The sequence below is a fragment of the Podarcis bocagei genome (genome assembly GCF_964188305.1).
Source record: "Podarcis bocagei genome assembly, chromosome: 11".
NCBI classification, from domain to species: Eukaryota; Metazoa; Chordata; class Lepidosauria; order Squamata; family Lacertidae; genus Podarcis; species Podarcis bocagei.
In genome coordinates, this window is record NC_138136.1 from 65,483,959 (window position 1) to 65,496,332 (window position 12,374).

General features: G+C 52.7%; 1 protein-coding gene across 1 annotated transcript; it reads right to left on the reverse strand.

Moving 5' to 3' along the window:
* Positions 1-454: 454 nt before the first annotated feature.
* Positions 455-9,700, reverse strand: CIMIP2B (ciliary microtubule inner protein 2B). Its single transcript, XM_081213169.1, has 6 exons — positions 9,471-9,700; positions 7,616-7,830; positions 5,549-5,712; positions 4,112-4,250; positions 3,093-3,317; positions 455-1,964 (listed from the first exon to the last, which is right to left on the reverse strand). Exons 1-6 carry the CDS (start codon positions 9,536-9,538, stop codon positions 1,867-1,869), a joined length of 909 nt encoding a protein of 302 aa, XP_081069295.1. The 5' UTR covers positions 9,539-9,700; the 3' UTR covers positions 455-1,866.
* Positions 9,701-12,374: the final 2,674 nt, after the last annotated feature.

The following is a 12,374-nucleotide window of genomic DNA, read 5'->3' on the forward strand; positions in this document are numbered from 1 at the left end:
TAGAAGTAGGCTCGACGGTGGGCAATGCCCACAACGGGGAATCAAGGGTGGTGGGCAGAGGGCGGCCCCTCCAGCCGCAAGGGGCTGTCCCCCCCCACAGGGTCCAGGGTCCTGACCCAGCAGCAGAAGGGCACTGCTGGGGTACCCAGAGGACATCCAGGCGGTGCTGGTGAAACTGCCTACCCGTGTCTGTAACAGGGTGGGTGGGAGAAGGGTTTTCTCTGGGGTTAGGGGCTCCTCGCCATTCTCCCTTTCCGTTGGGGGGCGGGATGGGGGTCCTGGTCTCCCGTGTCTCCCCCCCCCCTCCGTGTAGCCAGAGGGCAGTGTTATTGCCAAGACCAGCTAGTCGGTCGTTCAGTATTGAGGGGCTGGGCTGGGGGGTCCCGCCTTGCCCTCCCCCCAAGGGGTGGCTGCTGTTGCGAAGTCAGAGGCTCCTGCGGAAAAAGGCGCCATGTTTAATTTGTACTTCCGGCGTTAGAACAGGGTGTCTCGCCTTTATTTATTTCTTTATTTATGACGCATATTAATAAAAAAAGGTGCTGATTAAAGAGCTCCTCTCCGCTGCAGAGACGGTTGATACACCCACCCACTTCCTGCGCAGGGACCTCAGGATTGCCCCCCCCCCCCATGGACTCTGAAGCCAGGAGTGGAGGAAAGCTATGGGCTGGCTCCTCCACCTGGCGGAGCCTGCAGGGAAGTTCTGGACATTGCAGGCCTTGACGCAACTCCTTGAGGTGCTAGAATAAAAGATTAACTGGAGATCCATTGGAGGATAGAGAAAAAGAAGGTTGAAGACAAAAGAGGGACAAAGTGGGTTGGGGGGCAGCAGCTGCCCTTTGCCCAGCACCCAAGTGATGCCCTTGGCATAGAATCAGAGAATCGTAGAGTTAGAGGGAACGTCAAAGGTCCTCTAGCCCAACCCCTGCAAGGCAGGAATCTCAGCTCAAGAATCCATGATGGATGGCCTCCCAACCTCTGCCTGAAAACCTCCAAGGAAGGAGAGGCCCCCACCTTCCGAAAGAGACTCTTCCACTGTCCAACAGCTCTCATTGTCAGAAAGTAAGAGGGGGAAAGAAAGTCTTCCTCCATTTTTGGGGGCAAAACCAATGTTTCTTCCCCCATCCCAAGTTGTGGAAGAAGCAACTCTTGAGCAGTGCTTCTGGAGCAGACTTCAGGAAGAACGAGAGAGACTTCTGCTGTGATTTCTGTCTTGCAGGAGGGTTGGGCTACATGACGCTCCCAGCTTTCAGATCCCATGGTTGTGATTCTCCCATCCCCTTCCCCTCTCCAGGGTGCTCTGGCCCAGGGCGTCAAAGGTGAGCTGGCCATAGGTGTGGCCAAACCGGAACATGCCCTGGTTGATATTATCTAAGTCTTATAGATGCCCCACATGCCACATTCCCCTCTCCCAAACTGCGCGGGACGGACCCTCTTCTTAAGACTGCCTGGCCCAGGGTGGTCCTCTCCCAGAGAGGCAGCTGGTCTGGCAAGAGGAAGGCTGGCGGGTGAAAAGGCTCCTCCAAAGGGTGTTTCTGGGCTTCCCAGAACCTGACTGAAGCCTCTGGGACAACTGGGACCTTCCTGAGAAACAGACCCCATAGATTCAAAGAGCTGGGGGGACCAGAAGGCTGTCAGGTCCACACACACCCCAGTCCAGAATAGGGAGCTGCCCGTCCACTGGCATCCTTTCATCCCCCCCCCACCCAAAAAAAGTCCCACCGTGGATCCTTTGTCTGAGGAAGAGGGGGAGTTGAAGGGGGTCCACTTCCATCCTGGCTGTCTGTTTCCCTTCCTTACACCACACACACAAAACAAGGGGGCAGAAGTGGCTTCTGGGGGGGGGGGGAGTCCAGAGAGCGCGGGGCATCATGGCTGCCCATCCAACACCTGCTTCTCCAGGGTGCTCTGGCCCAGGGCGTCAAAGGTGAGCTGGCCGTAGGTGTGGCCAAACTGGAACTTGTAACCTGCAAGGAGACACACAAAGGCCTGAATGGAGAAAGGGGGCGCCTTCGCTGCGATTCCTGCCTTTCAGGGTTGGGCTGGATGAGCCTTGGAGGTCCCTTCCAACTCTGCCATGCCCGCCGCTGCCTCTTCCCCCAGACCAGAGCATTTGAGGAAGAGTGGCAAGGGCTTTCAGGAAGCTGGAGCAGAAGGGGGGACCCCTCCAGGCCTGCAGAGCCTCTCAACATTTCTCCAGTGAAAATAGGGACGTCCCATTCCATAAGGGTAATTTGACTATTTATACCCCACCCATCTGACTGAGTTGCCCCAGCCACTCTAGGCAGCTTCCAACATATATAAAAACATAATAAAACATCAAACATTTTAAAAACCTTCCCTATACAGGATTGCCTTCAGATGGCTGGGGGGTCAGAGAACTCCATAAAAAGGTAAAGGGACCCCTGACCATTAGGTCCAGTTGTGACCAACTCTGGGGTTGCGGCGCTCATCTCGCTTTATTGGCCGAGGGAGCTGGTGTCCAGCTTCTGGGTCATGTGGCCAGCATGACTAAGCCGCTTCTGGCGAACCAGAGCAGTGCACGGAAACGCCGTTCACCTTCCCGCCGGAGCGGTACCTATTGATCTACTTGCGCTTTGACGTGCTTTCGAACTGGTGGTATCCCCACCCAAACAATGCCATACAGCCGTGGGACAGCCAGTTGGCCTAGATCAACCCCTCATTTGGGGCACCTCATCACAGCTTTGAAAGGTCTATAAAGTTTACCTCTCCCTGCAATGAGCATATTTTGAAGAAGACCCCCCCCCCCATCCTAGCAGATGTGAGGTTCCATAAGAACATAAGGAGAGTGCTGGATCCGGCCAATGGCGCATCCACTCCACCCTCCCTTTCTCACAGGGGCCCAACCAGATGCCCGTTATGGGAAACCCACAAGCAGGATTCCTTGCCCAAGAGCAGCCCTCTCCTAGTCCTCATGGCCAGCGGCCCTGGAAGAATTTTCCTCCCTGGACTGGTCCAAGCCTTTGTGGCAGCTCCTCTTCCTCAGGTGTCTCCACGGTCAAGCCAGGTCTCTGTGGGTTGCAGCACCCAGGGAGGAGAAGAGCGTGAACAGGTGGGGCAGCCCCCCAGCTCACCTGGAACGTAGCCCCTGTAGTGGGGCAGGAGGCCCGTGTCTGTGGGGTAGGTCTTTGTCAGCGGAGGGAGGGCATCGCCGCCTTTTTGGGCATCACAGCTGCTTCCAGAAGGCCCTTGCTTCTGCCTCCATCGCATCCGGTCAAACTCTGCCAGAGCCCGGCGGGTGATGACTGGGTAGCTTGCCCCAATCAGGTACTGGGCGCGAGGGATGAATCCAGTGAAGCCTGCGTTGCAGGAGATGAGAGACTTAGACCCACCACCGAAGCCCACCCCCCTCCAGAGCTGGTGGGGTGTATTATTATTATTTTACAACATAAAAACACAAAGCTGTAACTGAATACTAAAAAGACTACACTTCTCCAGTCATATTTAAAAGGCCATGGATTGTTTCATCCGCCCAAGGCCTTGTTATAGAGGAAAGTTTTCACCTGGCATCTAAAGATCTGCAAGGAAGGTGCCCTGGGGAGAGCTTCCGACAAATGGAGCCAAATGTGACCTCCGGTGTGTAACCTCCTGGTTGCCAAGTATCAGCTGAGGGGCTTGAAGGCTCCTCCCAGTTGCTCCTTGGCAAGGAGAGCGCCTTTCAAGTTGGGCACCAGATGCCCGCCCCACGGGGGCTCCTTCCACTTGAGAGTTCCCAGTCAGAGTCCCCGAGAGCAGCCAATCCCTGCCCAAGGCATCAGGTTTTGAACTCGGACCCTTTGGCCAGAGGTCTTCCTTTGCAGCCCCACCCACCTGTCCAGCTGGAGGTGTGCAGGCCAAGAGAGATTCTGATCCAGCCCTGATCCAAGGCCTAAATGTGACCTTAAAAGCATTGCTCCATTTACTTTACAGGGGCTTGTTCTGTTTTTTGAAGGATGAAAATAGCAACAGGTGGTGGTGGAGGAGGAGAATGAGCAAGGTCACACTACACCTGGAGGGGAAGGTACCCCTAACCTGCCCACCCCCACATCTGCCAGAGGTGCTTCTTGCATTGGGAGAAGATTCCTCAGCCTGGATGGGGGCAGGTGAGCCTCACCTGAGATGAAGTGCCTCTGTGGGTTGCTGTCTTCCATAGAGTAGGGCGATCCCTGGGGCTGGAAGGCATAGCGAGACACATAGGGGGCAGCAGCTTTTGACACGGCGGCCAGGGGGGTCTTGCACTTGGGGGTGAGGCTCTGTGGGCACCAGGAGGGTCAGAGTCAGGCCCAGGCAGACGGGGAAGGAGGAGGGACTTTAAGGCCCCTCCCCATATATATATATAGAGAGAGAGAGAGAGAGAGATAGATAGATAGATAGATAGATAGATAGATGATAGATAGATAGATAGATAGATAGATAGATAGATAGATAGATATAGATTCAAGTGCAAGGGCAACCTGGGAGCCTCACAGACCATGGCCCTGGCAGATTCTAGAGGGATGTGGGGGGCCCAGACCTTGCTACCCACTTATCTATTAACTTACTAATTTTTTTAAAAAATTATATACTGCTTGATCGTAAAGAAGAAAGCCTTAAAGCAGTTTATGAACAGACAAGCCAAGAAAATTGGGGGGGGGGGGAATGCAACAATACTGTCAAAAGAGTTAAAATGCTAAAAATAGATTAAAATGCACACCAGCTTTCTAAGCATCTGAATAAGCTTGCCTAAACAAGAATGTTCTCAGCAGATGCCTCCTAGGGGCCAGACAAGGCACCTGCTTGGTATCAAGAGGCAGGGAGTTCCAAAGTGCAGGTGTCAAGTTCTTATGAATATGGAGCGGGCATTATGTGGCACCTGCGGTGGTGCCCATTCCACCAATCGAAGGGGCCGAGTCTATACCCTCCAGCATTTCTCTGATGAAAATCAGGGGCATACTAAGGAAAAGCGGGACATTTTGGGATCAAATCAGAAACCGGAACGGCTTCTCTAAATTGGGGACGTCCCTGGAAAAGAGGGACACTTGGGGGGGGGGCTGTCTGTGATTGATTGATTGATTGATTGATTGATTGATTGAATGAATTTATATACCGCCCTATCCCTGGAGGTCTCAGGGCAGTTCACAGAAAAGATCACAATATATAAAATCAAAATACGAGCAGTAACTCAATAACACCCTCCCCCGAAAAGAGCCACATTTTTTGTGCATGTGGGGGGGGGAGGAGGCAACCTCATAGGTAAACTGGTCCCAGTTTGCAAATGAGATGCACGTGCTGGAAGACCAGCCAGCAGCCCCCTGACCCATTGGAGACCCTGGAGAGGTGATGCCAGTCAGTCTAGGCCAGAGGGTGCCCACCTGCTGCCCTCCAGATGTGTGGGGCTGGTGGAGTTCAAAACACCAGTGACGGTGCTTCTTTCTAAATTTGTGCCTGCATACAAGTGTTAGCACATGCGAATCTCATGCAGGTTTTTGTGTGTGTGTGTGACATGTAAGTGCCCCCTCCCGGCTGCCACACTTGCCCACGAAAGGGCTTGACCCTCAGGTGTGCCACGTACGTGAGACTCCGGCTTGGTGTCCTTTGGAGACTCCCCTCCGGCCGCCTTCCAGGCCTCCCGCTGCCCAGCTCCCCTCAGCAGCTGCCGGGCAAACTCGCTCCTGGCCTCCTTGCAGATCTCGCTGTAGGTCTTGGCAAAGTGGTTTTGGGCCCGAGGGATGAATCCTGCAAGGACACAAGACATGTTTGAACAGCCCAGGCAGCATAGGGTGAAGGGGGGAGAGTGTCGGGGGGGGGGTGAGATGGAAAAGGAGGGGGCTTGGGTCAGGTGTGGAGGAAGGGCAAAGCAGCTGGCAGGGTTGGCAAGCAGAGTAAGTCAGGGAGGCAGCCCCTAGCATTTAATCTTATTGTCTCCCAAGACAGACGGACACTCACTCTGAGACCTGCTGATTAAGGGCAAGATACAAGTAGCCTCAAGAAAAATATGCAGCCTCCTCGTGAGCAAGAGAGCTCCACACCTTCCCCCTGAGAAAGGAAGCTCTCCGGTGCCTCTGCCACGTTTTCCTGGCCTTGGGGAGTGTTCTGGGGGGGACCAGAGCATGTGCCCTGAAATATACTCAGAGTCGCAAAGTGATTTCATGCTCTTTATTCAGCTCATAGTGGTGAGGAGGAATGAATGAAAGTCCCCTCAAAGTATCTGCTTATATACATTATTTACACAATGGGCTGCACATGATTGGTTAATTCTGGAATTCTACTGTAAGCCAATCAGGTTGTGGATTCACTTATATCTGGAGCATGATTGGGTGGTTCCTGCCAACCAATCATACTGCTGCATTGTTCTTGGACCAATCAGACTGCTGCATTCTGAATCCTATTGTTCTAGGACCAATCAGACTGCTGCAATTTGGATCCTATTGTTCTAGGACCAATCAGACTGCTGCAGTTTGGATCCTAGTCAACTCAGTACATAACATGCCCCATTCTCTGCTTTGCTTTATCTATGAGTATGTGTGAGGGGCTGACCAAGACTTCAGCCTGAGCTACGGGCGGGAAGAGTTGCTGGCACCTCCGACCCTTGTCTCTCTCTGGCCCTCGGGCTGCTTATTTCATAAAATTTGCACGCTCCTTGTTTGTACAAAAGCAACGACCTCAAAGGGGCTTGCGGAAAAGATAAAGCAATAAAATAATCAATGAGAAAAATTAACGACAGAATTACAAAGGACTAAAAACAATTAAGGACTCGGCTACATTAGCAGGGAAACAGGTATTTGAACGTGCTATATACATGCAACACCAGATGGTGCCAGAGAGCAGGAAATTTTAAAACACAGTTTTCCATAGTTTTTTTTTTTCTTTTGATAAAATGATCTGTTTCCTGACTTATTTATAGTGTTTTCCTCCTGTGTTTAGATCCACCCTAATACTCTCGTCAACTTTCTAAGCATCTGGCTAGGCTCTTCTCGGGGCTTCTTCCCACTTAACTTTAACCCCACTCTTACCAGAGAGCTTTCTGGTAAGCTTTAAAGCTCTGTGTCCAAGCTGTGTTCTTTGTTTCCCCCTGGAATTTCCCCCGCCAAAACCCGCTCTTTAAAGCAGAAGCACAACCGACAAAAATCTGGGTTTTGCCCTCCTTACCCCCCTTGCTCCGATTCAGTGGTAAAGGGTTTTCGAGGGGAAAATGCAGAGGAGAGTTAAGTGGGCATAAGCCCTAAACAAAAATCGTTTTTAGCAGGAGTCAAGAACAGTACAGTGAAACCTCCTGCCTGGTTTTTCCATCCCACCCTTCCTCCCAGAGGAGACCAGGGTGGTAATCCAGGGCTTGCCCCCCATCCCCTCGGGGGCCACAGCCATCTGCCTCTGGCAGTGGCGTAGCATGGGGGGTGCAGGGGGGACCGGCCGCACCGGGCGCAACATCTGGGGGTTAGGGTTAGGGGGCGCAAATCCACAGGTTAGGGGGCGCAAATCCACGGGTTAGGGGGCGTAAATTACTTGCCCCGGGTGCTGACAACCCACGCTACGCCACTGGCCTCTGGCCCCTTTGAGCCTCCCCTGCCCTGCCAGCCGCTGCTGCAGCCCAGACCTGACTAAGGGGACCTCCTGCGCGCTCTCTCTCCCCGGAGTTTACCTGTGTAACCTGGGATGGTTCTGCAGCCAAGCAGGGGGAGCTTTCCTCCGCTCTCGTTCTGCTCCGGAGGCTCCTCTGTGTCTCTGGGGGAGCAGTTGGGCTGCAGGAGCAGCCGGCCAGAGTGATCCGTCTCGGGGCTAGTGAGCAGCTGCGAGGTCAATTTCCCATAAGTCTGGCCCAGCATGAACTTGTAACGGGGGCAGTACCCTCCATAGCTGCAAGGGGGGCAGGAGAGCGTCAGGGGCAAGGGAACGTAGCAATCATGGAACACAAGTATGTGGGACAAGAAGCTCCAGTTAGAACTGGATATGGAACAACTGATTGGTTCAAAACTGGGAAAGGAGTACGGCAAGGCTGTATATTGTCTCCCTGCTTATTTAACTTATATGCAGAATTCATCATGCGAAAGGCTGGGCTGGATGAATCCCAAACCGGAATTAAGCTTGCCAGAAGAAATATCAACAACCTCAGATATGCAGATGACACAACCTTGATGGCAGAAAGTGAGGAGGAATTAAAGAACCTTTTAATGAGGGTGAAAGAGGAGAGGGCAAAATTTGGTCTGAAGCTCAACATCAAAAAAACGAAGATCATGGCCACTGGTCCCATCACCTCCTGGCAAATAGAAGGGGAAGAAATGGAGGCAGTGAGAGATTTTACTTTCTTGGGCTCCATGATCATGGCAGATGGTGACAGCAGCCACGAAATTAAAAGACGCCTGCTTCTTGGGAGAAAAGCAATGACAAACCTAGACAGCATCTTCAAAAGCAGAGACATCACCTTGCCAACAAAGATCTGTGGTTTTCCCAGTAGTGATGTATGGAAGTGAGAGCTGGACATAAAGAAGGCAGATCACCGAAGAATGGATGCTTTTGAATTATGGTGCTGGAGGAGACTCTTGAGAGTCCCATGGACTGCAAGAAGATCAAACCGATCCATTCTGAAGGAAATCAGCCCTGAGTGCTCACTGGAAGGACAGATCCTGAAGCTGAGGCTCCAAGACTTTGGCCACCTCATGAGAAGAGAAGACTCCCTGGAAAAGACCCTGATGCTGGGAAAGATGGAGGGCGCAAGGAGAAGGGGATCGACAGAGGACGAGATGGTGGGACAGTGTTCTCGAAGCTACCAGCATGAGTTTGAACAAACTGCAGGAGGCAGTGGAAGACAGGAGTGCCTGGCGTGCTCTGGTCCAGGGGGTCACGAAGAGGCAGACACGACTAAACGACTAAACATCAGCAAAACACAAGACTGTCGCTGGATCAGGCCAAGGTCCCATCTAGCCCTGCATCGTGTTCGGTTCCTGGGTGACCCTCCCCTCCCCAGGTTTCCTGCCTGGTTGCTATAGCAGATGCTGTACACAGAGAGGGTAGCGAGAGAAGCGCAGCCTGGTGGAGCTGCGCGGACGAGGAACGGGGGGGGGGGAGAAGGGTTGCTGTGCTGCCAGCTCCCCCCCCCCCCCCGCATTGTGATTCCTTCCCCCACCGAGCAGAAATCCTGCCAAAGGGGGCCCTTTCCCTCTCCTGGTGTCAAGAAGAAGCCGAGAGAGCTCCGGACACCTGCGCACCGATTCCACCCACCTAGACATAGGTGCCAACTCCCTGGGTGCCCAAGCACCCACGAAACTCCCCATGAAGGGGCCAGGCACCCACAAATTTCAATGCACGCTTCGTGGCGCCCCCGGCACCCACGGTTGCAGGGCCACGTTGGCACTCCTGCGCCCCCACAGACCCGCAAGGGTGTGAAGAGATATAGCCTGATCCTCACACGCAGGAAGAGAGACGCTGGAGAAAGGGCAGTGCCACATCTCACTGGGCTCTCAGGAAGTTCTTCTGCCGGCTGCAACCTCTGCACTTACCCGGGGATGTAGTGCGGCTCCGGGGTCATCAGAATCTGGCTAGCCTTGGGGGCGAAAGCTGTGGCCATGACCCGTGTCGGCTCTCCGTGTCTGCCCAGGAAGGAGCGCAGAGCCAGGACGGGAAGGTGCTCGCGGTGTGATCTGGAAGGGCAGGGGGCGGAGAGGTGGAGCCTGTGTCCAGGGAAACTTGAAGCGCAGAAACACAGCCGGCCTGCCAGGCAGAGGGACAAAAGGAGCAACACCCCCCCCCAACTTGGGAGGAGGAGAAAGGGCAGCAGGGGAGTCTCCTCGGCCCCTTGGTCTTTGCCTCACTTCAGCTCAGGCGCAGCAACTGCTGGAGATGTGCGGAAGGGGAACGGGCGGTGGCACACAGTGGGCAAGGTGCCAGGTAGGGCTCTGAGTGCCCACTACCCCAGCCATCTGGGCCCTGGACTCCTCCTATGGTCCTGGGCAGAAGGATGCTGATTAAAATGCCCTCTGTTCTCACGCTGAGCTTTTTCAAGGGAAAACAGGCAGTGCCAGGGAGCTGTGTGGCACAGCCACCTCCGAACAGCAAATCTTGGGCAAGCAAGGGGGTGGCTTGGCCTGGCTTCATCCTGGCCGAGTGGGAGGATTGGAACCCTGGTCTCTCCCAGGTCCTGGGCCCCACACTCTAACCACTACACTCCGGCTTTGTGAGTCCGAGGCAGGAGATGACCCTTCTCCTTCTCTCTCTCTCTACCTCTAACTCCCCACTGCCACCACTGTTATGTACTGAGTTGAATAGGATCCAAAATGCAGCAGTCTGATTGGTCCACAGGAGGCACCCAATCCAGCTCCAGGTGGAAGGGAATCTGCAACTTGATTGGCCTACAGGAGAATCCCGGATTTAGCCAATCACGTGGGGCCCATTGTGTAAATAATGTACATAAGGCAAACGTTCTGGGGGAACTTCCATTCCTCCTCACCACTATGAGCTGAATAAAGAGCATGAAATCCACTCTCGACAGAGTATATTTCAACCACCCAGCCTGGCTACTTTCCATAGGTGCGGCACAAGCTGTGCCCCATGGGCTCCTTCCAGATTTAGGGACCATTTCCACCCAGGACCAGTCTCAGGGTCTTTCCAGGCTGGGACCTTGGAGGGCACCTCCCTGGGGCTCAGTTGGGCAGTGCGCCCAACCCGGCTACCTACCTGAACCCTCCTTGTGGTTTGGAAACTCAAGGGTGGATGGATGGATGCATTCTGACCCCTGCAGACCAAACTAATGCAGCAGCGGGGGGGGGGATAACGTGGGGGAAATAATATGCTTTAAATAGGTAGCAGGTTCACAAAGCAAGGAATGTTGGAACTGCTCTGTGCCCAAGGCCAGCAATGTCATATTGGGAGCAGCCAGCAGGATTTATATATATATATATATATATATATATATATATATATGCTTTCGTAGATTTTCACGGGTACAGGAATGCAGGTTTTGGTGTCTTCGGGTATCTTCCCGTGTAAGAGTTGGGGTGTCTAGGCGACGTTTCGACGAGGTCTCACTCGTCATCTTCAGGCTGGTGCTTTCGGCTTCTTGTTACTAGAACAGAGCAGGATCTCAGTGTTTGAGTTCCTATAAATACTGTTGAGGGGGTGTGGTGTATAGCCTCCAACGTTCTGGGCAGAGAGGAAGTTCCCAGGTTAGTGTGCCTTTTTTTCTTTTGTTCATTAATTACTTGAGGGATATCTTGAGTGATTTCTTGAGTGATATTCTGAGTACCACTTAGGAGGGTCATTAGGTGTGGATTAGTTGCTAAAGCTTTCGTGTCTTGACCTCTTGAGCTTGTGAAGAGTTTTTCTGAGAAGATGGCTGTACTGCACTTAGTTGTGCTCTGGCTTGGCTTCGTGTATAGGGGCGAGCTGTGGTTTTGTGCCCTGTGCCAGCCAGATCTGTGTAGGGATTGCAGGGGGGTGCAGCATCCGGAGGTGCCACTATGGTTTGGCTACTGGATGGTGTCTGTAATTTATCTGTGGAGACAAATAAACTCCGTAGCCAAGACTCTCATCTCCAGAACCAAACGCCTGGCTGACAAAGACCACTTGACAACTGAGTTACAGAATCTTTCAAATGTGTTAATCGCCAACGGATACCAGCAAAACAGGGTTACGAAGCTAATCCAAAAAGAAACACCCCCCCAAAAACCAAGACACAGAAGAAAACAATGGCATGGCCCTCCTTCCTTATATCAAGGGCACTACAGATAAAATTAGCAAAATCCTCCATAAACACAATATCAAAACAGCCTTTTGCACCAACCAAAAAATAGCCAATATCCTCAGAAACCCCAAAGATAAAATCCAGTTAGAAAACCAAGGGGTCTATGAAATACCCTGCAAAGTCTGCCCAGCCACGTACATTGGACAAACAAACAGACGAATAAATGCACGTATCGCAGAACACAAGAATGCCGTCAAAAAAGAAGAAAAAACTTCCTCTCTTTACCAACACATGAAAGAAACAGGACACGAAATTAATTTTTCAGATTCCAAATTGCTCTTTAACATGGAACACCACCACAAGAGAATAATCATGGAAGCCATCGAGATAGAGAAACACCCTCACAACATGAACAAGCGTGACGATACGTCCCGCCTGCCAGACATCTGGAAAATAGCCCTCCCCACAAAAACCGACACCAGAACCAGAGGCACACAGAACGCCATCTCCAATCAACCACACCAGACCCAAACCCAGACCCTCTCCACAGATAAATTACAGACACCATCCAGTAGCCAAACCATAGTGGCACCTCCGGATGCTGCACCCCCCTGCAATCCCTACACAGATCTGGCTGGCACAGGGCACAAAACCACAGCTCGCCCCTATACACGAAGCCAAGCCAGAGCACAACTAAGTGCAGTACAGCCATCTTCTCAGAAAA

Bases quoted from the DNA above. Each gene is read 5' to 3' on its own strand.
- CIMIP2B (XM_081213169.1), bottom strand. From the start codon at position 9,538: ATGGCCACAGCTTTCGCCCCCAAGGCTAGCCAGATTCTGATGACCCCG. The intron at 5,713-7,615 runs GTAAACTCCGGG...GTGTCCTTGCAG, and splicing joins AACCATCCCAGGTTACACAG to GATTCATCCCTCGGGCCCAA. The intron at 3,318-4,111 runs GTGAGGCTCACC...CCTGCAACGCAG, and splicing joins ACAGAGGCACTTCATCTCAG to GCTTCACTGGATTCATCCCT.